Source organism: Cyprinodon tularosa, unplaced genomic scaffold (genome assembly GCF_016077235.1).
Source record: "Cyprinodon tularosa strain WSP-4 unplaced genomic scaffold, ASM1607723v1 ctg26, whole genome shotgun sequence".
Lineage (NCBI taxonomy): Eukaryota > Metazoa > Chordata > Actinopteri > Cyprinodontiformes > Cyprinodontidae > Cyprinodon > Cyprinodon tularosa.
In genome coordinates this window covers 3,897,038-3,920,856 of record NW_024038961.1, presented here as the reverse complement: position 1 = coordinate 3,920,856, position 23,819 = coordinate 3,897,038, and the positions used below count along the sequence as shown (strand labels likewise).

The window sequence follows — 23,819 nt, the reverse complement described above, 5'->3', positions numbered from 1 at the left end:
ATGGCAGGGAAACAGCACTATATTTTGCAGTTAGATGGTCTCTCAAGTTTTTCTCAAGGACAAATGATTAGCAGGGGAGGATCAAATATGTATTTAGAAGTTGGAGGGAGAAAAAAAATTGGGAAAGCTATGCAATCATGAGTCTAAATAACTTCCAATATTTACAAATCCGATGATAAAGCCTTAAAAAGCATCGAAACACATTTGCTGCAGAGGTTTCTGCCTTACTTGTATCTGCTAATGTTTCACTATTAGATTAAAAGGAGATTGAATAAACATTCAATATAGTTCCAAGTAAAGTACACTTTATATGCACATTTTGCTCTTCCTGTATTTTTATTTTTTAAATCTCACTAATTCAGAAGACACTGATGCAGTTAATATATAAGAATCCTGCTCTTACTGATAAAAAAAAAATTGATTAGATTTGTATTTTCTCATCAGCAGTTAGGGATGGTAAACTATAAAATATTAGACTCTAGTGACCAGCCCATTTGTCTTGGCGTTTCAAGCCAAAATGTCTCATTTGCAGTTATAAGCAAGAATGTGCCTGCTTGCATTAGCAAGCTGTGCATCCTTGTAACTGGGTGTGCATGTATCTGCTCTGGTGTTTGTAAGTTACCAACGTTGTTGCAGCAAATAAGCTGGGGAGATGCGTGTGGGAGGAGGTGGATGGATGAGTCGAGGGAGACAGAGAGATGGACGGATGGAAGAAAAGAGCATATGGAGAGCTGTGGATGAGCATTAGGAGCCCATAAAAACAGCTCATTAAGAAGTTCAATCTGTTCATCGGAGAGAGGGATGGAAGGGAAGAGAAGCGAGACAGAGGGGGAGAGAGGAAACCAGGGGACCGTTGATAGCAGGGGAGGTTGGCAGGTTTTAACTGTGAACTGACAAAGCTGAGAACGCACACAACAACATACTGCAGGCACATATGTGCAGGCATATATACACACACAAACACACCTGGTCACATTAATCTTCTGAAGCAGGCAAACAAAAATCCACCTGATCCCTTTGAAACTACTTGTGTGAGTAGGCATGTGTAACTTTTTTTTTTGTGAGCAGGGTTTAATTGTTTGTGTATAAATTGACTTGTTTTCAGGATATAATCCCTTGATAAATCCCGGAAACGCAACCTTTCAAAGCAATTACTTCATCTGGTGGGGGTCTGTTATTCTGGAGCCACAGCTCATGTCTCTGCATCCATTGGTAGACTACTTTATAGAAGAAATTTAGCAAACAGGTGTTGCTCCTTATATTTTTACAAATGAGGTTGGATATTAAAATCATCTGTTTGTTTATCATCATGTCTCTTCTTGACGAGAGGTTAAAGACAAATTGAATTTTATGTTTTGTTTTTTAAAATAAAAATGTTTTTGTGTTTGTGTTCAGAACCAAAGAGAACGGCTTCGAGCGAGATGGAGCCATCCATCCAGATGTCCACCCAAGCAAACGGCCTTGCACCATGAGCCCCGCCCAGCGTTTCAGTCCGTCCAATGGGCTCTCCTACCAGCCCAATGGGCTGCCCCACCCAGGTCCCCTCCCTCCGCAGCACTACAGGCTGGATGACATGGCCATCGCCCATCATTACCGTGACACATACAGACACCCAGCCTCCAATCACAGGGAAATCCGAGAGCGAGCCAGGCCTATTGGTAGGGATATTATTTTTACCAAAATATTTCATTTCAAGTCACCTCCCACCGGAAACAAAGTATAGAGAGTGACATGTAATACATTTCCACCTATCATAGGGGGATTCAAACATTGTTTACAAACCTGCATAATGGAGAGTTTATCATGTTGTGCAACAGTTTTTCTCCTTTCAGTACAGGGGGTGAAAGAAATGATTATCAGGACAGTGATAATCATTCAGCAGCAATGCCTTGAGATCACTTGAAGGAGATCAATGCTATCTATTGCTAATGTTTTGTTAATATATTTTTGTTTTTAGTTAGAACTGAATTGTGTAGTAGTTGTTACTATTCGTCGCTATTTGCTAAGCTCAAGTGGCAACAAGTCACCTGACTTGCACACAGGAGGCCCCGATTCAGACCCCTGCTGGGGGGATGAGCTGCCTGTGTGGGTCCTTAGGCAAGATCCTTCACGCTAATGTCTACCTCATTGTAACATTGTGTCAACTTTGTAAGTCGTTTTGGATAAAGCATCTACTAAATGCGTAAACATAAAAAAACAAACATGTTATTAATGCGTCATTTTTATCGTGTAAATCGAGGAAGAAAAATCAATAGCGGCTCTTTGAATCAGCCCAGGAATATCGGCTGCAGATATTTGGGATTGGTCAGCCTACTAAAATCTCTAAGGGTCAGTCTCCATTATTATTATTTTGGCATCATTTAGATTTCTCTATCAGAATCACATGCTTTACACTGCAAAAACTATCTAAAAATGAGTAAAAATGTCTTAAATTAAGTGTATCAACCCTTAATTTGAGCAGGTAAATAAGATGATTTGCCAATGGAGTGAGTATCTTTACTCCTAAAATAAGGTAATTAGATATTATGCACTTGATATAAGACAATGCAATTGTTTTTTTCTTATTTTAAATGTAAATTGTCTTGTTCCAAAGGGTCTCACTTACATCCGTAATTCAAGAAAAAATGCACTTATTTTAAGAAAAAATTACTTATTTAGATTTTATTTTTTGTAGTGTAGTTGTGTGCCTTAATATATCATTTTATGTGTAATATGACTATGCTCAGTGTTAATTTTATCTCAAATGAAAGATTTTTAATCCACTGTCTCCATGGAAAATCTAGGTTTATTTCTACTGGTCTACAAAAACTGGTGCTGCAGCCACTGATATGCCATTTGGGTGAAGTGTTTTTAAATGGGAGATATTTTACTACATATGCCAAGTTGTGATGAAGCTGTAAGGGCTCTTTTCTAAATTTAGAAAAGACATTTACCATGTCTCACCCTGTGATGGATGTTAACTGGACGAGAAGTTCAGTCATTTGCCCTCAGGGTGCAAGAGAGATATGGAGACCACAAAGAAAAGAGGGCAGAGAGGGAAAATGGATTGAGCGGGGGGACATAAAAGAGGGAGAAAAATGAAAAATACAGATAGGATATAGGACGAAAATGATAAAGTGATGTTATATCAGTCGGTCCTCCTTATCATAACCACTTTTTCTCTTTATGTTTCTATCTTTTTTACCGCAGGTATGCATGCAGGAAGCAGGCAGGAGGAGGTGATTGACCACAGACTGACAGACAGGGAATGGGCCGAGGAGTGGAAGCACCTTGACCATGTAAGAAAAGTAATAACATTTTTATTACTATTTTTTCTCTGTAAGTAACATTTGATAGTCTTTGTCATGTCCTAGAAAAATATTTATCCCACCTTGCTGCAGCTTTAGTAGCTAGATTATCTCTAAGCTACAATTTTATCATGATATAGAAGGTTACATTTCATTTCATTTAAAAGTACAAGATTTGGTTAGACATGTCTAGCAGGTATTTTGCTTTTGCTTTTAACCTTTTTAAATTTGCCTCTTCTGAGGAGTGGATACTTACTATATAGTGCATGTATTAGATTATAAAATTATTTCTAAAGCTTTGATATGTCACAATGCACTGTGCAGTACATCATTGAAACCTGCCAAAATACCAAGATATGGCTGTCCGCCAAAACTGACAGGCCCCTTGAGGTGAAGATTAATCAAGGTGGAAGCGGAGAGGTCCGTCATAATTCTGTTGGAGCTGCAGAAATCCCCTGCTCACATGGGAGGAGTCTGACAACAGGACAACTGCTGTAGTGGCTGTGCACTCCACAAATCTGACCTTCATAGGAGCGTAGCTTGTGAAAGGCCATTAATAAAAAAAGAGGCATTTGTAGTTTGCAGTTTGCTGCAAGCCATGTAGGGGGCACAGCAAATGGAAAAGATGGTGCTCTTGTTAAATGAGACAAAAAACTGAACTTTTAGTCTACATTTAAAAGGTTAAGGTTGAAAAGTACAAGTGAACCTAATCCACATAAATACTCACAGCAGAGAAATGTGGTGATGGCAGTATCATATGATGGGGTTGCTGTTTTGTTCCCCAGGAACAGGGATGCAATTAGAGGTAAAAGGAAGATAAATATAGCTAATTTCAGTAAATGTCAGAAAACGAACCTTGAAACCTGAAAGCTCTACATTCTGTTTTTTTATCATTTAAGATTCAAAATATAAGATGGCAAAATATGAAACATTTCAAAGTATTAGAAGTTTTGGAAGACACTGTTTTTCTTTAAAAGTAAAAAGCTTTAAACATGATACTATTTGTTGACACCTTGATTTCTTTACTGATGGTTTATCAGCAGGTAAATAAAGTTAATATAAATACTTCCCTTGCTAGCTGACATGAAAATAAATAATGTGTTGAAGTAGAGATGTGACCTGACATGGAATGGAAGTCAGCTTCGGAAATATTTACCTTAAATTCTCCCAATCCTTCATCATAATAATACTCCAAAAGTACCTTTGTTTCTATGTGTAAACCCAGCGCTGTGTTTTGCCTTTTCTGTTGTCTAGCTGCTGAATTGTATCATGGACATGGTGGAGAAAACAAGACGTTCTCTGACTGTGCTGCGGAGGTGCCAGGAGGCCGACCGAGAGGAGCTCAACTACTGGATAAGGCGTTACAGCGATGCAGAGGAGCTGAAGAAGGGGGCTTCTAGTGGGCAGTCAAGGCAGCAGAGCCCTGCAGCACAGGAAAACACAACATCAGGTACAAAACAGTGTGGGCTTTTAAAACTTTGAGGAATTCATATTGCATGCTTTCAGGTCAGAAACATTATGTATGATCTTAGTTTCTGCTATGGAAATATTCACAAAATGGTACACTGCTCCATGTTAAACGTATTATATTCATCAATAAAATGAAAATAACATCTTATTCCATTAAACCATAGTTATTTCTTTGCGTTTTTGTAGATGTGATACTTTCAAGGCAATGTTAAAGTAGGGAAATAATCAAGTTCTATTTAACAAAACAATTCCAAACCATCTTAGATAACCTACTTTAGTTCTCTTTGTGGTGAAGATGTGTGAAACTCCCAAAATAAATGTATTTTCTATTGCAGTGGCATAATCTCAAACACAAAAGAAACTAAAAAGCCTCACATTAAATCCTGTATTATGACATATGAATGTGGCATTTTAGAAGCAAAAAAGTGGCTGAGCAAAAACTGAAACTCACCTTGTTTATGCATAGTGTGCATGATGATAAGGTGTTATATATTTATATCTTTACCAAACTACAGATTAAATTCTTTGGTTTCTGTGATAACAAATGATAATAGATGGCAAACATTTTTCACATTATGGTTGGCTGAACAATCTTTTTACAATATGTAATTTTAATAAACCTACTGATCTGGTGTGTTTTCTCTGCAGACATTCCCAGAGAGCTGTTGCACCGGCCTGTTTCGGGTTACGTCCCTGAAGAGATCTGGAAAAAAGCTGGTGAGCTTTTATCCTGCATCAACACTCCCGATTATCTCTTCACAGTTTACAAGACCTGTTGCTCTGAACAATATCAAGGCTTTTTTTTAGGGTTTTCTTTACACTTTGATGGCTCGTGGATATATGTTGCTAAAATGTGTTGTTTTAAATGTCTACATAGTTCTGGAAATACCATAAAAGAAATGTTGTGTACCCTTTGGGTGTCAGTTTAGCAAAACTCTGGAGGGGATTTCTGATATGTGCATTATGACCATTACTGTACATTCTTTGCATTTGTTATTTAACCATTTTTTTACACAATGTTTTTTAAATGAATCTAGCACCCATGGGTAATACTCAACCAATTTTTCACAGAGAATGTGTCTATAGAGATGCTGGCATTTCCATATATTGCATCTTACCTTTTTATCAAGAGCTTGCAATGTCTAACTTTAGTACTTTTAGGGCCGGATTTATCAAGATCCAATTTTGCGTGCAGTAATTTGCGCTCGCAAATTGGAATTTTGCGCGAGGGGCTGAACCATGGTTTGCGGGTGATTTAACAAGAGCGATTTGGTAACTGGTGGCAGGTGCAAAACTGTTGGAGACGCCCTATTTAAATTATGGTTTTGCGCGTTTTGTGGTTTGCGGCATCGCGAGTTTGGACAGCAGAAAGCGCAAAAGGAAATTCGACCCCATGGAAATGGAGGTGTTGGTGGATGAAGCCAACAAAACAGGAGGGGGCACAGTAGATGAGTTGCCTCTGACCAGCATTGAGGAACAAGTACAGCTGACGCTCTGTGAGGAGCAAATCACTGGAATTGCAGCTCCAAAATGGCAATGCTGGATAAACGATATATTTTGATGATCGTTTCCTCGTTCATTTCAAAAATATTCACACGGAGTGAAAAAATGCGTTCTCTGCGTCTCCTTGCTTCATTTCCATGTCTCCTTCTTGCGACAATAACCGCTGCCATGTGTGCGCAATTACGCATACAGACCATTTGCACCTTCTTTTGAAACGTGTTAAATATAGAGTCAGATACCGTTAGCAAAATTGCTTTCAGGTTTGATAAATCACTTTGCGAGTGCTAAATTAATATATTTACATGTTCTCCTCCCACAAGACGCACTTTTGCGTGTAAACGCCCCATATTGCATATTCATTGCAGAAAAAGTACTAAATGGATAACAGGCGCTATTTATCACATTTTAAAGACCAAATCCTTTTAGCACGCTTTTGATAGATCAGTTTGTACATTTTTTAGCGTGCGCAATGAAATAGCTCACGTTTTTATACACGCAAACCTTTGATAGATCCGGCCCTTAGTGTACACAGCTCTCAAAACTGGAAAAACTTGTTGGAGTTTGGCTGTTTAATCAAACTTAGTATTCACTAAGGTGTTTCAGCAAACATTTCAGTATACCAAAGTTTTCCATTCTTACTTACAGCTGCAGTATTGTTGCCTTCCCTCCATCTGGAGATGGTCTGCTAATACTCATTTGAACTCTGACCCTTTTTTCAATTGGATGTTGTTGTTTTTTTTTTAGACTGTTCTATCTAAACCTAACAGCAGCAGTTTGTGAAAAACTCAGCTCAATACTGTCTGGCACCAATAACACTGATACATCCAGATTAGGATTGGGAAATTAAATACATTTGCAACATAATCACAATTTAGCAAAACACAAGTTTAAAATCATAGAGGTGCTACATTTTAGTGGCATTACATTTAACAAGAGTAAGATAAGTAAGTACATGTTTCCCTCCAGCCCATTAGATGGAGGTTATATATTTAAAGGTATTGTGGAGGATTTTCACAATTTTTTTAAAAGACCCACCCTCTCCACTTACTGTAATTGAAAATGCACATGCACAACCCTGTACCCGCTTCTGACATGGAATGCCTATTTAACACGTGCAAGAGCATGCACAAGACCATTTCTCCTCATGCACACTATGTTTAAAATGTGCTGTTTACATTACTCATACAAGCTTTGTCATGGTTTGGTTGTGGTTAGTGGACCCAACTATAGAGGCTGAGGGTCGGGGGTGAGTTCTTGCTGTTTCGTTAATGAATAAACACAGGTAACAGAGGCAGGAATCCAAAAATCCCAAAATCTAAATTAAAAATGTAAAACAAACCAGAAGCATGGAGACATCAGGGGGAAACAATCACGAGGAGCCAGGGTAAGACGAGGTGAAGCGAGGCGAGGTAAAGTGAAGTAAGATGAGAAACCAGCACTGAGGAACTGTACAAGGAGTGTATTTATGGGAGACTGAACAAAGAGAGGACTAACGATCAGATTGGGAGCAGGTGTGAACAGAGCAGCAGAGGAAAGAGCTAGGGAAAAGGAGACTAACACAAGGGGGCAACAGAGGGAAACAAATAAAAACCTTAGAACCAAAATATATCCAGAAAATATAACAAAATAGGAATTAAACCATAAAACTAGAAAATATGGAGCAAATAAAACATAACAGAATCAAGACCGTGACAAGCTTACTGTGTCCTAACGTCCGCCCTAACCCCTAAATCCCTCATCACTATATAGAGCGGGGACTATATAGTGAACTTCACAGGAAACTTTTTGCTTCCCGTTGGTCATGTAACTCTGCCTCCACCATGAGATCCCTGCACCATCTTTGTTATTAGTTGCCGCTGTCAGGTAGCGACAGCCTATGGCGACAAGGGGCCGCTGGGACAGCAAATCCCATAATGCTTTGCAAAGAGAACACTTACGTTGAAAAAGATAGCTAACATTACGAGCACGTAGGACAGCCTTACGTAAACATATCACCAGAATGATTGACAGTTAGGAAGACCACCTATTTAGATGATCCACCCGGAAATAAAAAGATTGTGACAGACACAGCGCACAAACCTCTTTTAAACAAAGGTTCAGTCCAGCAGTATTGGACATTCGACAAGTAAGCTTCTAAGGCCATGGTAAAAACTAAAACCCTGGAATGAAACATTTACATACTTGTGCTTGGTGCAAAGTAAAATCACAATGAAATTACAATACTGGGTGAAATTATTTGCAGTTTTTAGTTTTGGCATAATTCCGCCCTAATTCAGATTCCCTTTAATCCGTCTCTACCCCATTTTGGTGTTCATTTTGAATTTTAGCAGTTGTTTTCATCACATCTAGATCCCTAAATAATTCTAGGGTCCTGAATATAGAATAAACAGCTGGAGCAAAGAAATGGGCTCTAATAATCTGTTAAAATAGTATTTTCCTTATTCTAACTAAGATATGTTGTATAGATGAGCTGATCTAAATAAACCGGAAAAATTGCTCAACTTATGCATCATGAGTGCATTTACACTTACAGATATAGCTGCCCTGAACACTGGAATGTGTCCAGTCCTTCAAGAATCCACTTGGTATTCAGAGCTAGGGCTAGATTATATGTGCCTTTTAAAGTTGTCGGAGAAAAGAAATTGCCCCCTTGCTAGACCATGCATGATGTGTGTGATACTCTGAACAAGTAATATGCATTTAAATTGAATTGAGTAACACCATAGGAGCTCTGACTGCTTTCTGGTACTCTCCCTTTCCCTCTGCAGCTTTGATCGATCTTCTATCTCAGACATTTGGTGTGTAATCACGATTGAGTGCAAAGACCTTATATCTCAAGGCAACCAGAGCAATTTCCATAACTTCACTCAGCACAGTAGGTTAAAGGCAAAAGCACCCTGGTTTAAATAATTTGCTCAATCACAATGGAGAGAAAAATGTATTTGGAAAAATGCCATTTTTTCCCCCTAGGACTTGTTTTAAAGTCTACAAAAAGAGTAGTCAACCAGTTTATTACAAATAAAGCTGTTTGTATTTGTGGTCTGTATAAAAGAAATAAGGCCTGCTGTTTTCTGTCGTTTTTCTGAGGAGAATGTGATGAAAATGTAACCCAGGGAGGATTGCAAAACTTGTTTTTTTTTTTATACAATAGAAAGCAGCCGTGAATACATCTGTTTGAAACAGGCAAAATGTTTACAGTTGGTGATAAATATTCAAGCACCTTGCACGGTTTACCACCGCTTCTCCCACTTCCCCTCACCGCGTGGGCCTGTGGGATCACAATAGAAATGCATAATTTAAATGCAAATTGGCCGATTTGCATACACAATTAGTCAAGTTACAGGCATGACTGCAGCAAACACAAAAAAGCCCTCCTTTTGCTTTGACTTGATTTTGCAGTTTAATATCCACACACAAGGTCATTCTTTGCTCCAAACAAGAGTAAAATAACACAGTAAGAAAGCCTGAAAGCACATTGTTATTTTCTGGAAAAAAAAATTTCTTTCTTCTATCTTTTGTATGGATTTTTCACCTTTCTGTAAAGGATGTATGTTTAGTTTGACTCTTGGGTTATATCATTAACGCTTAAAATCAGTTTTTACCTGTGGAATAAAATCTTCTGGGTCAAATTACAGTTTTAGAGGCTTTTTTTGGTGGTGGGCGAGTGTTAATGTTGAGAATCTCTGCATCATTGGTTTTGATATTTAGCTGAGTTGGGTTAGATCAACGTAATAAAACAAATGTGTACTACAGGAAAATTTAATGAAGACTCTTTAGGCATGTAAGTCTTATATTGTTTTAGAACAATACACTGTGTCTGCTTCAGTAAACAACCGCATCTGCACTTATATTCTCTAAAGATGTATAATAAGCCTTAAAGACTATTTCAAGACTGTTTAACACTTCTACCAAGGTTTAAAATACACATTATGTCTTTAAGGTATTTTAAGGATTGAGAAGAAGAAACATTTAGTAGAATTTTACAGAAAACATAAATGATGTGACATGATCAAGAAAAACTGGGAAGTAACATGTGTGTAGAATAACATTCCTTGTTCCTAAACTCCTTCCAGAAGAGGCGGTGAATGAGGTGAAGCGTCAGGCCATGTCTGAACTGCAGAAAGCCGTGTCAGAGGCAGAGCGAAAAGCTCACGAGATGATCAGCACTGAGCGGGCAAAGATGGAGCGTACTGTAGCTGAGGCCAAACGTCAGGCAGCTGAGGACGCACTCTCCATCATCAACCAGCAGGAGGACTCCAGCGAGGTAAGATCAGGGAAACCTTTCTGAACCCAAGAGGTGTTACGATTCAGAACATAGGACTCAGTATTTAAGGCAAGACAGGCAGTGGGATTACTCAAAAGCATTTATTTAAAACACGGATCTGTGGTTCTGTAGTAGCAGCAGCTAGGGCGTCTAAGGCAGGAATATCTGGTTTCGAGTTTAGTCTATGCCCAGAGATTGAGAAAGGATCCAGTTGGTGAGCTACCAACAAGATGCGGCGGTTGCCGCCCAGAGTGTCCCAGATAATGCAGTCCCAGAGAACATGCAGGATTCCAAAGCCAGGTCAGGCAAACAGATCAGAACAAGAACAGGCAAGGCTCAAAGATTCAGGAGTCCGGAGCCAGTTCAGGCAAACCGTTCAGACAGGAACAGGCAGGTTCAATGGTTGAGAGGCAGAACAGGTCAGGATCAGGAAATCAGAAACACCAAGGAACTCCAAAAACACTCTCACCACTGGCTAGAGAGAACAAGATAATCTTGCACTGATGACTGGGAGCAAGCACCTTAAATAGAGCCAGGAGCAGATGGATCAGATGAGCAGTGATTAGAAACCAGGCAGAGTTAGACAGCTGAATGAAACAAACAATTAAGCTAGTCATCAGCTCCAAGATCATGACAAGAGGAGTTACTACCAGCTACTCTTGAGGCTTTCTATGTGAGGATGATTTAAATGGGCTTATAGATAAATGATTTTTCATGTGCTCTTTTGTGACTGTCTTGTTGGAGGATTTAGCTAAATCTGTTTTTAAAAATAATATGCCCAACTTAGACATTTTCCAATCAGAGGAAAATACAGCGAGGACACTCAAGTATCTACTGCTTTTTATTCTATCTCTCTTCCCGGTTTCAAGCGCAGTAACCGGAGTGTACAGGAGGGTGTTTCTAATTCAGCTGAGAGGAAAGAAGAGAAAACCACTCACTCATTTGCTAATGTCCACTGGAGACCTTGAGGTTTTAATCAGTTAAGTAGTCGGAAAATATGGCTCCTATCTGACATTAAATGGAGGAGTGATGCTTGTGAAAGAGAAGCGTCATAGGGGAGAACTTGTAGAGGTTGCTTATAACTTTGTCCTCTAGTTTTCTGTAGTAAAGAACAATCCTAAAAAGCTATTCTCAATATTCAATGATTTAAGATCTACCTGTGATGTGTTCTATGTAAATAAACCCATAAACATGTTCATTGGATATATTTGCACAAACCCTTTAGCTCTATTCTAAGAGTGTTCTGCTTTAACAAATTTGAAAGTTTATGTAAAGTAAAAAACAAGACCTTGTATTCAAAATGTTTGTGACATTGTTGCTCTGGCTCAGTGTTTTGTGTTGATCATATTGGAAGTTCAAACTTTCATCCCATTTTATATAATTATGATTAATTTGAAATCAACCCATTTTTTTTCTTTTGCACTAATCTCCTGCTTTTTGTTAGTATATCCCAAATAAATTCCTTTAAAAGGTTGCGGTTGCAATGTGACAAGTTTTGAACCAGTTTATGAATATTCAGACATTCTACACAGAAAAATGATCTTAAAATTTGTTTTTAAAAAATTTCAAATTAAGTGTATCAACCCTTAATTTGAGTAGGTAAATAGGATGATCTGCCAATGGAATAAGTTTAGCCTTAAACTAATACAAGTAGATTTTATACACTAGAAATAAGAGACTGCAGTTGTTTTTTTCTTATTTTAGATGTAAATTGTCTCATTCGGTAAAGTACCTTACTTACCTACTCAATTCAAGAAAAAATACACTGAATTAAAGAAAAATGAATGACTAAGATTTAAATCTTTGCAGTGTAATCGTAAACCTAGCTTTTAAAAATGACTTTTGTATTTTTCTCTTCTAAATGTCCTTCAGAGCTGCTGGAACTGTGGTCGTAAAGCCAGCGAGACGTGCAGCGGCTGTAACACAGCGCGCTACTGCGGCTCCTTCTGCCAGCATAAGGACTGGGAGAAGCACCACCATGTCTGCGGTCAGACCCTCCAGGCCCAGCAGCAGCAGCAGCAGTCCAGCCAGCCGCAAGGAGGAGTTCCAGGCTCAGAGACTCCCGCCCCCATCAGCTCTTCAGCCTGCACTCCAAGCAGCGGCACCGGGAGTCCTGCTGCGACCCCCCCTGCCGCTACTCCACGCTCGTCCACCCCCAGCACCCCATCCTCTTCTGCTCTTGACAGTACACCTCGCTAGGAAAGCTTCCCATGTGCAACAAACAGTGCTAAAACCCACAAAGAGCATGACTGTCTACATCATGACATTGTCTTTGCAAAGAAAACAACAGATAGGGACGGCAAAGCATGTGTCTGTCTTACAATGTGGTCGAAAAAGGAGGAAAAACGAGGTCAATAATCAGGTCATATTGACTTGCCATGACTTTAAAGAAACGCAAAGATATTCTTTGTGTTGAATGAACAAATTGAAAAATTACATCCTTTTATCATTACACTTCTTTGCTCTTGTGCGTTGGTTGTTGTACCTGTTGTCGTTACTGTTGTCAGTGTAGCTTCTCTTACTTTACTTTGTAAATATAAAAAGACTGATCTGAGGAGTCAAGACCTCACCTTTATAAATGTTTTATTTTTCGTCTCTCATTTAAGCTTTATTTCCTCTCTGTTCCAGACATTGCACCTAAGTTAACTTTTCATACAAAGCCGAATGACTGAAGTGGTCAATATTCACTGCAAATGAGGAGATTAGATTTTAATACAGGCTGATGAATAAATAAGGGACAGACTGAACCTCTGGCTTGCAGACCCAGCCGCCAAGAAGCAGGCAGATGTGCAGCAGATTGCTAGCCGAGCCAGCTGTTCAGCCGGCATTATTTCCCTCTCACTTGTCGTAATATCCAGGTCAGTGGGCTGTGAAATCCAAATCCAAGTTCCCCAAAGGATGGAAAAGGAAGACTTCTTGGACAGAATGCAAAACAACTTTGCCCACAGCGCACAAACGCACGCAGGATGCACTGAGAAACATTTCACGTGCATGCTCGCCGGGTTACAAAAGCTCTTTAACGACCAGAAAATGAGGTTATCAGCTTGCCGGCGAGACTGTCAGACATCTTCAGTGGCTGCTGCTTGGTGGCTCAGACCTGGAAACTAATATTGTGTTGACATGCTCCTCCTCTCTCAACATTTCCTCCCACCTTTCATTTATTTTGTGTAAACGTCACGCTTTCTGTCATGTGGTGTTACCAATGGTTATTTATTGAATATGTTTTGGACACTTGTGACAATTGATAGTACCTGGAAAAAAGTCATGGTTCAAACTCTTCATATTTCCATCTCTAGCTGGAGGAAGAAAAGATTAAAAAAAAGGAAGTGTTACTTTTTTCAAGCTGCTTTTCTATTCTGTGTGTATGTAGTAGAATCTTTGTAGCTTCATGAGTTTTATCCCCTCACCCCAAGAAAAGACACAATATTATATCTCAGAGCTGCTACTTCATTTCGACCGAGATCTCTTCTGAGAACTAGCATGTTGCGTGGAATGCTAAGCTAAATGTTTTGTACAAGGGACATACAATGCTGGGACAAAGGATCTGCCCCCCACAGATTACACCTAAATGTTCACAATGATTGTTGGCCTGCTTCATGCTGTTTGACAGGTACTATTTTGTGATTCCTTGTCCGGTAGTTATTATGCCGGGAAATGGCTCATGAGAGGAATTCAGATTTCCAAAACACCATTTTATATTTACTCAGGATATCTTTGATATCAGTGTTTGATTAAATAAATATTTAAAAGAGACAAAGAAAGTGAGAACATGAGAAATCTGTGTGGGGACAAATACCTTTTCACAGCACTGTACATATATGTATTTGCACTGTCATGGAATTTATTTCGGCATGCTTCTTTTCAACATTGTTGGAGCCATAATTCATCAGCAATTTTGTATGTTGTATCATGTTTTTGTTTTTTTATAAATATTGTTTTGAAATGACGCAGCTGTAAAACATGAACACATCAAAATCTTTTTTTCCTAATCTTCATTATAAGAATAGCACCCGAAATGTTTTTATTTAAATAGCTACACGCTGTGCATGTACATTACTGAAAATTTGTTAAATATTTGTTTTTTAGAAAAAAAAAAAGCAAAACAACCAAAAAAAATAACAAAATACAAAAAAAGTACTCTAACAAAGTGATTTTCCAAATGCAGAGGTGTAGACTTCGATTGACAGCTTTAACATTGCAGAGCACCAGGTCACACACACGTACACACAGTATTACTACACAAGTACAATATGAAACACCAAAACAGCCAAAGACTGACACCAAGGACCAAAACCCTGATGTAAACATGTTTTAAGAGGTTTGTTCACTTTGACATTTGGTCACTTTTCCCCAGGTTTCATTCATATTCCCTAGACCAAAACTTGTTTCTGTGTCACAAACTTAATTTATTTCAGGCCATTTATGGATCTCACCTCTACTGATTATGACAGAGAAAAGAGTGGAAATACAAGAAAATAAAACTGCAGTATTACATTTTATCCGGAGCAATAATAAAGCCAGTGATATGGTAAACATTTAGTTGAAGAACAGAGAGGCTTTTTGGTTTGTTTATTTCTCTTTTTACAGATTCTAAATGTCAGTTTTAGTAGGAGATGCACTGATGAAAAATTTTCCCTTGTCCCATTCCTCCAGTCTTTGTCAAGTGTTGCTGTACCAACACAAAATATATTTTTGCTTTCCCACTTTAACCATCTATTCATAGCAGGACGTAGAGACATAACCCACTATCTGTTTTAGAGTAATGGTAAAACAAGATGCAGCTTTAAGCTGTATTTAGCAACTTAAATTAGCGATTAGCATGGTTAGGAATTAATCCAAACTATCATTTCCAAAAGTCTTTCCAAATCCAGTATGTTCCATTGTAGGATTAAATGAAAGCTGAATATTCTGTTGAACCTTCCTGTTAGTTGTTGAATATCTTACTCTCTGCCTTTATCTGGAAGCCTGGATGAACGGCAGAGATGTCTTGAACAGATTTAGAAAACATACCTTCTGTTTAAATACCTGTGCTTCGCAGATTTTACTGTTATCCTCACTGTCTTTTTTTTTTTTTTTTTTGACTTCACCGTGGAGGAAATTTTTCCAGTCCAATATGGTAGTTCTTCGATCCAGTGCATTGAGTTATATAGAAAGAAATTAGATTTTTTACATTTGCCAGTCGAGGCCGATCAAGTTGAATGTCAGACGATCCCCCAGTGCATCTCTTATTTTGGTTTTCATGTCAGCTTTACGTCGTTTATAATTCTCTCGGTGTGAACTTGAAACTTGGCTTTTGGACCAATATACAGTAATTAGCTTTTTTTCCAAGCAGTTTTTAATAAATATAGGATTCATAGACAGATGCTTTGTTATTAATCTACAACATTAATAACAAAAACCTGTCATCTGCAGTTAGAGAGCACTTCCCCTGACATACCTAAAGGCTCCTCACCCCAAACACCTCGGTGCTATACAGAAGCGTGTAACGAACATAAATTCTGACCTCAAGAAACAAGTGGAAGTGTTTGGGGCAATCTGCTCCATCTAGGCTTCCTTGTTTCTTTCCTCAAATCAAATTTAAATATCACACCTGCACTCTTGGATTTGAAGGGTCCTAATAACTTTGTCCATCGCCTGACTCCTGACTTCTCTGTAGTTCTAACAAGAAAGACAAGCTGTTGGAACCCAACTGTATGTGAAATAATATAACAGATGACAAATGTGTACATTTCTCTATCAGGGAGAAATCTGTGTTTAAAAAAGAAGAAAAAAATCTCAGTCAACAATTCTTGAAGAATTTCTATTTTACCTTTATTCCCTTCTCTAGCTGTGCTTTGCTACAAATGTCTAGGTGGCAAACAAGTTTGTCTCACTCTACCTCTTGGAGCATGATAAGAGCATCAGTTGTGGCGCTGATACTGGTCTAGTCTAAACCAAATGGGCACAAGAGAACAGGAAAAATGAAACCCAAAGTCAAAGCTCATACAGCTGCAAAACCATATCACTACTTGGTAACAATGCAGACCTCATAAATAAAAGAAAAATAAGTAGAAAAAAAATCTTTGTTATGTTCTTGTAAGCCTTTGAGTACACCAAGAGTTTGAAACGTTTAAAGAAATCTAAAAGTGTGTGCAAATTTTAAAGAAAAGTGTTGTTTCTTTTGTTAATAATACAAATTAAGATCAGAAATGAGAAATGTCTTGATTTTTTTTCTCTCCCTCTTTTCTCCTTCTGTCTGTTGTGAAGACATGCAAATTTGCTTGTTGGACTGTCAGCTAGGGAATCCATACAAAAAGGCAAATCTTTTAAGGAATTAATCAAAATTAACATTATAAAATTTAGATCATTAATTCAGATTTGACTATTATTTAAATTTGGAAACAGGAAAGATGCAGGGGCTTATAGCAAACTGCTTAGCATAAACCAGAGACAATGAGTCAAACTTAAGGAGGGGGGAAGGAGTTCTGGTCTTATGGTAAAATGTAAAAAAGAAAAAAAAATCAAATAATTTCAAGTTGTTGTGCAATACTTTATTGAGATATAAAAACCACAGGTTAGTGGTAGGCTGACACAGAGTGGTCTTTACATCACTTAGAGTCAGTGTCTTCTAGAGAGCTTTCCAGTCTACTATGTCAGAATTGTGGTTTCTTGTTGATTTATTTCTTTTGTGTTTTGTTTTCTTTAACTATTATGTTAATTTTTTTGTTATTCTTTTTGGGGGGCTGTAAATTATGGTCTGTCAGTCTGTGAAACTTTGCAGTATAATTCTGGTATTGTTGTTCTATTTACAGTGAAATAAATATGTTAATTCTTGCCCATTGACATGAGTCTTCTTTGTATTATTTGATTAACTAGTTTACTTTGATGACAGTAACACTATTGATAGGATTAGAAAGGTTGATTTTGTAATGTCAAATTATGTGTTATTTCTAGCCCTTTTATTTTTTCTTATTGTGAGTCATACACATTTTAAATGTAGCATTTATATATTGTAAGGGTATTTTCATTGACTGAGGGCTTATTCAGAAACAGCCCTTTACTTGCTAATGTTTAGCTATAGGATGTCGCAAAAGGGTTAAAAATCTGAAAGTGAATTATGTAAAAAGAGCAACTACCTAATAATGAGGGCATATACTGTACAGTACATTGCCCCATGGTTAAGGTCTGCATGCGTACTATAAATGCATTGAGCCTCAGTATGTATTAAAAGTACAGAGAAATGAGGTCTGCCAACTGAGACCACATATGTAAACGAAAAGTCATGAAAAATTAAAATGCTGCGATCACAGATATAAAAAAAAATATAAAAACCAGCTGCAAATATTTCAATGATGCTAAGAAATTAAAGACATGCAAGGGAAAATGCTCCAAGTAGTAAAATTGACTGCAGGTTAAGATAGTTGCAAATAGTGGTAGTGTTCCAGACCACTAGGCCGAGATTAATTCATATGAGACCAGAACATTGACATTCCTACAAATTAAAGCAAGAGTCTGTAATAATTTCTGACCAAAATATTAACTCAGGTTGAGATATATTAAATAATTTGATCAGGTCAATATACAGCCCTTAACGATGCTCACTGCTGGTTGGCCTTGAAAACTTTCCATTGACTGAACGCTCTGAGTCACGTGACTCAGAGCGTTGTTTTACAGCAGTCTGAGCTCCCTTAATCACAAACGCTAACTAATCTAAAAGTTGTTGTTAGGAAACAAAACAATATGGCACTTACCTGATCAGACGCCAGAGGATGTTTCAGAAAAGAAAGACAAAACCCTTCGAATCGTTTTCAGTTAGTCAGTTTCTCTGAGCATCCAATTTGTTTCTAACAAAGGGTCTGGTCTCATATAAGTTGGTGATCGTGTTCCTCTGGTGGGCTGGATAACTTACAGTTACAGTAAGATTGTTTGCAGCTTTTATTAACTTGCAGTTATCTTTTATTACTTGGAGCAATTTCCTTTTGGATATGTTTTGTGTATTATTATCATATGTTCATTTGCAGAAGGCTTTGTTGCATTTTTCTTTAGCAGTGTTTTTAGTTAGTCTCATTATTGTGATTCTCTTTTTCATTTTCTCTAGTTATCTTTTTTTCTGTTTGCGGTAGTTTTTTGTCTTTGTTCATGTATTTGCAGTTTGTTTGTACCTCTCAAAATTTGAAGCTTTTATTTTTATTTTCATTAACCATAATCTATCATTGTTTGCATCAACAATTCTCTTATTGTTTCAGTTGAATTACTGACCTATATTTCTTACATTTTTTATTTTAATTTTAATTTATGACGATGCAACTGTATTAAAGTGTAAAACAAAGGTGAGGTGAGGTTATTTTATTAGCTGTTATTAGATATATTTATGCTTATAATGCATTCCAAGAATTAATTTAAGGAATTACATTTGAAATGAACCAGTGACCAGAACAATTAACCCTTCTACCTTCTTTTGCCTGACAAGATTGTAATGGAGCTGAAAGAGCTGGAATCAGCAGCTCCCTTTTCAGAAAGAGCAACAGCGAGGCCACAAAGCAGCTCATCGGCTCTGGAATTGCAGCCCCTGATGTGACCTCCTTCCCCTAATACTTATCATTGTGTTGAGCCACTTTGGAGCTGATAAAGCTCGGGGATGAGTTGGACTGCTGTAATATTGCTGCCACATTCTTCTACATAAAGTTCATTGTGACCAAGGCTCTTCTTCTTCTCAGCCTCATCTTCTTTTTGCTCTACCTTTCTTTCCCTCTCTCTTTTTCTTATCAAGCCAGGCAGAAGAAGACACAGACTTGAATTAAGCGCTAGTTTGAAGAGAGGGTGGGCGAGCTGTATGAAGCTGATAACAATACAAAATGGATTTTCTCAAACAGAGAAAAACAGCTGTCTCCATTATTTGAATGCTTCACCTTTCCCCGCTCCATTAATTGGCTCTTTGATCACAGGCAGAGGTGCACAGCGGCTGATAAGGAGCAGGTTATTAGTAAAGTAGCCTGGAGGACCCAGAGGCGGCTGTCCATGGCAGGCTGCGGGAGATGAGATAAAGGCGTGGTAATGGCGATGTGAGTGGGTGCTGTTGAGTGATAGGGGCTGTGCCGCCTGGCCCTCACGTCACCACCGCCTGGCTCACACCATTCAGAGGAAACGGCTGCAGCAGCAGAATGGAGTGCGATACAGTGGCTAATTCAGGATTGTGACTCATCTTGTAAGGAATAGAGAGCAGGATTTGATTTTCTTACTGCTTACTCCTTGAAGAAGATGATCATTTGTCCTTGCTTCTCCAATCCTCTAATAATCAAACAGTGTGACAGGATCTTTTTTTTTCCTTTGCTGTGATACCCTGCAAGGAGAGAAAGAAGCATGACATTAACTCATCTTAAGTAAAACAGGTTGGTTCCTCAGATTTTATGCTGAAAGAAAATGTACATTCAGTTCTAGTAAATCCTAACAAGAAGCCTGTTTACAGTATATATTTATTACATCCAATGGCATCGAGCAGTTCACAACCGGAAAGAAATCTTCAAGAAATCTTTATCCTGTAATTCCCCTCCAGTCGTCTTACAGCCTGCCCTTTCCTAACTTCCCACTTTAAGACATTTCGGGCCAGAGGGGACAAGAAGGGTATTTGTGTGTTGTAAAGCATGGCAAAAATGAGGGAAAGTGTTGATATTAAATTAAAGAACACAAGGTTATCTAGTTCCTGCACATGGTTGGGTTGCCAGGGGCCAAGGGTAATCTCCTAATAGCGTTCACAACGGATGACATTATTAAGGAACAGGGTCCATGTGTCAGGGCTTTTTTCCCTCTCTCTCTTTCTCATTCTTTCTACCTCCTTTTTAGAAGCACATATAGAAATGGAGAAGAGCAATAAAAAAGTAGATAAAACAGGGACAGAGGTTTATAAACTTTAGTAGGTGATTGAATGTAAGGAATAAGTGAAGCTATATTTTTTTTCTTGGATAATTGTTTCAACAGAACCTCTGCAGTTTTTAAGACTGTCATCCATCCATCCATCCATCCATCCATCCATCCATCCATCCATCCATCCATCCAGAGATCTATTTGTATTAAAAGGTGCCTGCAAAACCTCTATGGGAACTTATCGAAGAGGAATCCTTATCAGTCGTCTGACCTGACCTTTACATGAGACTCTAATTCAAGCTACTCCTGCCGCTCCTCACCTTTTTCTTTTATAACCCACCCATATTGATAGCACTATACATGCATTTAAAAATACACTTTACTCTTTAGTTTTCTATTAAACAAGCCAAGCTTGCATTGTTCAGCCAGCGCTCAACACTTCAAGGCATGGTGCTAATAATCTCTCTCAAGCTTCTTCTATTTAAATTGATAAAATAGTCGCCAGCTGAAGTCCTGTTATCTCTTCTGTCTTGCCCACCTTAAAAGCAATTAGTCTCCGGGGATGGAAGTAGCATCCCTTTAAAAAAATCTGCCCTCTCCATCAAAAACGTAAATTTTTTCTCCCGTCAAACCTAGAGGTAAATTGCAGAACTACTTTGGTACCTACTTTCTGAGACAATCGTATGAGAGTTGCGAATAAAGAGCAAAGAATATGGTATTTTATGTTATCAAATGAGCAGCAGTCTGTCAAACATGGAAGCTAGGAAGAGAAGTGGACCAGGTCCCGACAATAATTAAGGAGATTCTTTAAAGGTTTTTACATCTGGACTTAAATCAGAGCTGTGGTCTATAAGTTTATTTAAGTGTTTACATGAATCAAAAAATGCTTAAATATGACTATTTGACTGTAAGCCTCTACAGCTACACAGACCTGAAACACCCCCCCCTCAAATGGAAAACCTGACCAACCTGCAGAGAAAGGAATTTCAGCCACTTGTATTTAGTATTAAATTCTTTTGCTCATGACCCAACTTTCTGTCTGATGCATGAGGGCTTTAAAAATAAACCATTCAGGAAATTTGAGCAGTTTACTTTTTGGCTTTCCTGTCTCTTTACTACAACAAGCCAGCACTTCATCTTCAGAAATGGATCATTTTGATATTACAGGTTTCCATATTTTGGTTGTTTGGGCCTTAGATTCCCAAACCTGAAACTTAGAAACTGCTTAACTGTCACTGCCTGGTTCAAAACTTGCCTTTCTACACAATTGCTGATTGCTAGCCCTACCTATCTGGTTATCTGAGCTTTATTAATCTGTCTCACAGCCTTAGATTGCAATGATCCCATACAAAACAGCTAATGTGCAAAGAAAACGATGAAATTAATAGATAATCCACCTGTCCTCCATCAGGTTCACACATACACTTGTACCTGCAGCATTCTTGTCATGTAACAGTCAAGACAAGGTGCCCATGCTGAGCAGTGTCCACTGCAGAAAGCGATAACAGACAAGAACGCACCAGAACTGCACCAAGGATTGGAAGGTCAAGTGAATCATATTGTTAAACATCTTATATAGAAAGATAATTTACCTGGGAATATATACCTCAGGAAAACTTAGCACCAGGGATTCATATAAGGAATAGGCAAGCTTATAAAAGCAGAGGAGTTTTTGGAGACATTTGCTACAGAAAAACTTTGGGTCTTGCCCTATATACATATATGGTTGCTTTGACACATCCCTCCAACTTAAGTACTGGTGTAGAAGATGCACACTCTTTTATGAGAGCTACCTGAAGGCTTTGGCCCTTTTTCAGAAGAATAATGCAATCTACCACAAAAATACATTAATGCAAAAATGTATCTCAAGTGGGACATTTTCTACCTGATTTGACAACTAATGATTTAAAGTAGTTCTGCATTATCTACCAAATGTCTTTAGCAAGAAAAAAGTGTTTTATTATTTCAACAAAATAAAGTCTACCTGCAGCAAGAGAGAGTGTTGTTGATGACAATTTTTATGTTACTCTTAACAGGTCCAAATAAAGATTAAAAAAGTGTAATACAACATTTAAGGATAACAGCATACAATTGATTCAGGTTATGTGAGATCTAAGCCTTTTTTAGGTGATAAATCCTAATAATGAGGAAAATATCAATGTGCATCTAATATTAAACTGATTCTGAACAGTTTAAGTTAAAGGATATGATATAGTTTGCCTGAAGCAACTAAACAGAGGTATAAAGTGATGCAATAGCAATGCATGAAAACAAAAAAGGGTTATGAGTTAAAGTGAGAAAACACTTAGCTTTTGTCCATGTTTCTACAGCCACTACTGGTAATATTTCACTCTGCATTGTGACAATTGTAAGTGTAACATAAATGGGGTAAGAGGCACACACAAAAACAAGAGCAACTATCCAAATCAAGCAATGGCCTCCATTCACTGCCCAGCAGGTACATTGGTAAAGAGGAAAAAAGTCGCTTTAAGCCACCAAACAGCTAAAACTCTGAAAAAGAATTAATTGGGGAGGAAGACTTATTCATTTTCTTTATACTTAGGTCCACTTCTTCGCTTTAACAGCAGCAGTATTTTTTTAACCCGTTTATTGAAGTTCAAACTAGAAACTTCCAATTATAGACAGGGACATAAACTCACTCAAAAAACACAGAATCAGATATCACTCTACAGCTCTCTTTATCTAAAGTGGCTCAAAATCATTTTTAAATGGAAACTGCTGCCTTTTAGCATTGCTTATAGCTTTGACTAAGAACTCTTTGACATCTCCAAATCCTTATTGAGCGGTTATGAATAAATTAGTCGATTTCTAACTTTTAGAACTGTCAGACCTCTCTTTAGCAGCTTCCCAATCTGCACAGCAACTTAGACTGTAAGCATGTCTCAGAGGCTCCACTTTTGACATTGACGTCATGGGATGCACAGGTTCTCTTTATTACGTCTCTCCATCTGAGAGAGTGCATTTGTGTGTAGGTGGGAATGTTGTGCCAAAGTGCACATCTTCGAAGTCACTAGGTCTCTTCCCAAGCAGGCGGGCAGGAAGAAGGAAGTGATTGATGTCTAATGAGAGCCAGGCGAGGAGCTGAGGCCAGATACGCAGCCTTCTGCCTACTGTGGCTTTACTGTATGATGGATGACGAGCTGAGAAAAACTGCCCACACACATATACACCATACTATTTAGAGTGTGTGTGTGTTCCTTCTGTAGCTTGACTGGAAGTATCACTGTAGAACATTTCTACTCTTATTAAGCTAAATCACTTCCAAAAAAAGGCTATGGTAAAACACACAGCAGGACATCATAGTCCATCAGTCACCTTGAACCCCTCAGCCTTTTTGCTGGTTGGGTTGATCCCACCCCACTCCGATATCCCACTAACTTTTCCTAAAGTCGCAGCATGAAGCCTCATTTAAATTTCTCAGCATATGGATCGTA

At 38.2% G+C, this 23,819-nt stretch overlaps 1 protein-coding gene across 2 annotated transcripts in view; it reads left to right on the top strand.

Moving 5' to 3' along the window:
• runx1t1 (RUNX1 partner transcriptional co-repressor 1) overlaps positions 1–14,720 on the top strand; it is a 78,688-nt gene extending 63,968 nt beyond the window's left edge. Inside the window, exons 6-11 of one of the 2 annotated variants that reach the window (XM_038288709.1) lie at positions 1,396–1,658; positions 3,190–3,278; positions 4,542–4,737; positions 5,406–5,474; positions 10,334–10,524; positions 12,397–14,720. In XM_038288709.1, coding sequence (XP_038144637.1) covers positions 1,396–1,658; positions 3,190–3,278; positions 4,542–4,737; positions 5,406–5,474; positions 10,334–10,524; positions 12,397–12,723 — 1,135 coding nt within the window. In that variant the 3' untranslated portion in view covers positions 12,724–14,720. Of the gene's footprint in view, positions 1–1,395; positions 1,659–3,189; positions 3,288–4,541; positions 4,738–5,405; positions 5,475–10,333; positions 10,525–12,396 lie in introns of both variants that reach the window. The other variant, XM_038288708.1, reaches the window with a different exon arrangement.
• The last annotated feature ends 9,099 nt before the right edge of the window (positions 14,721–23,819 follow it).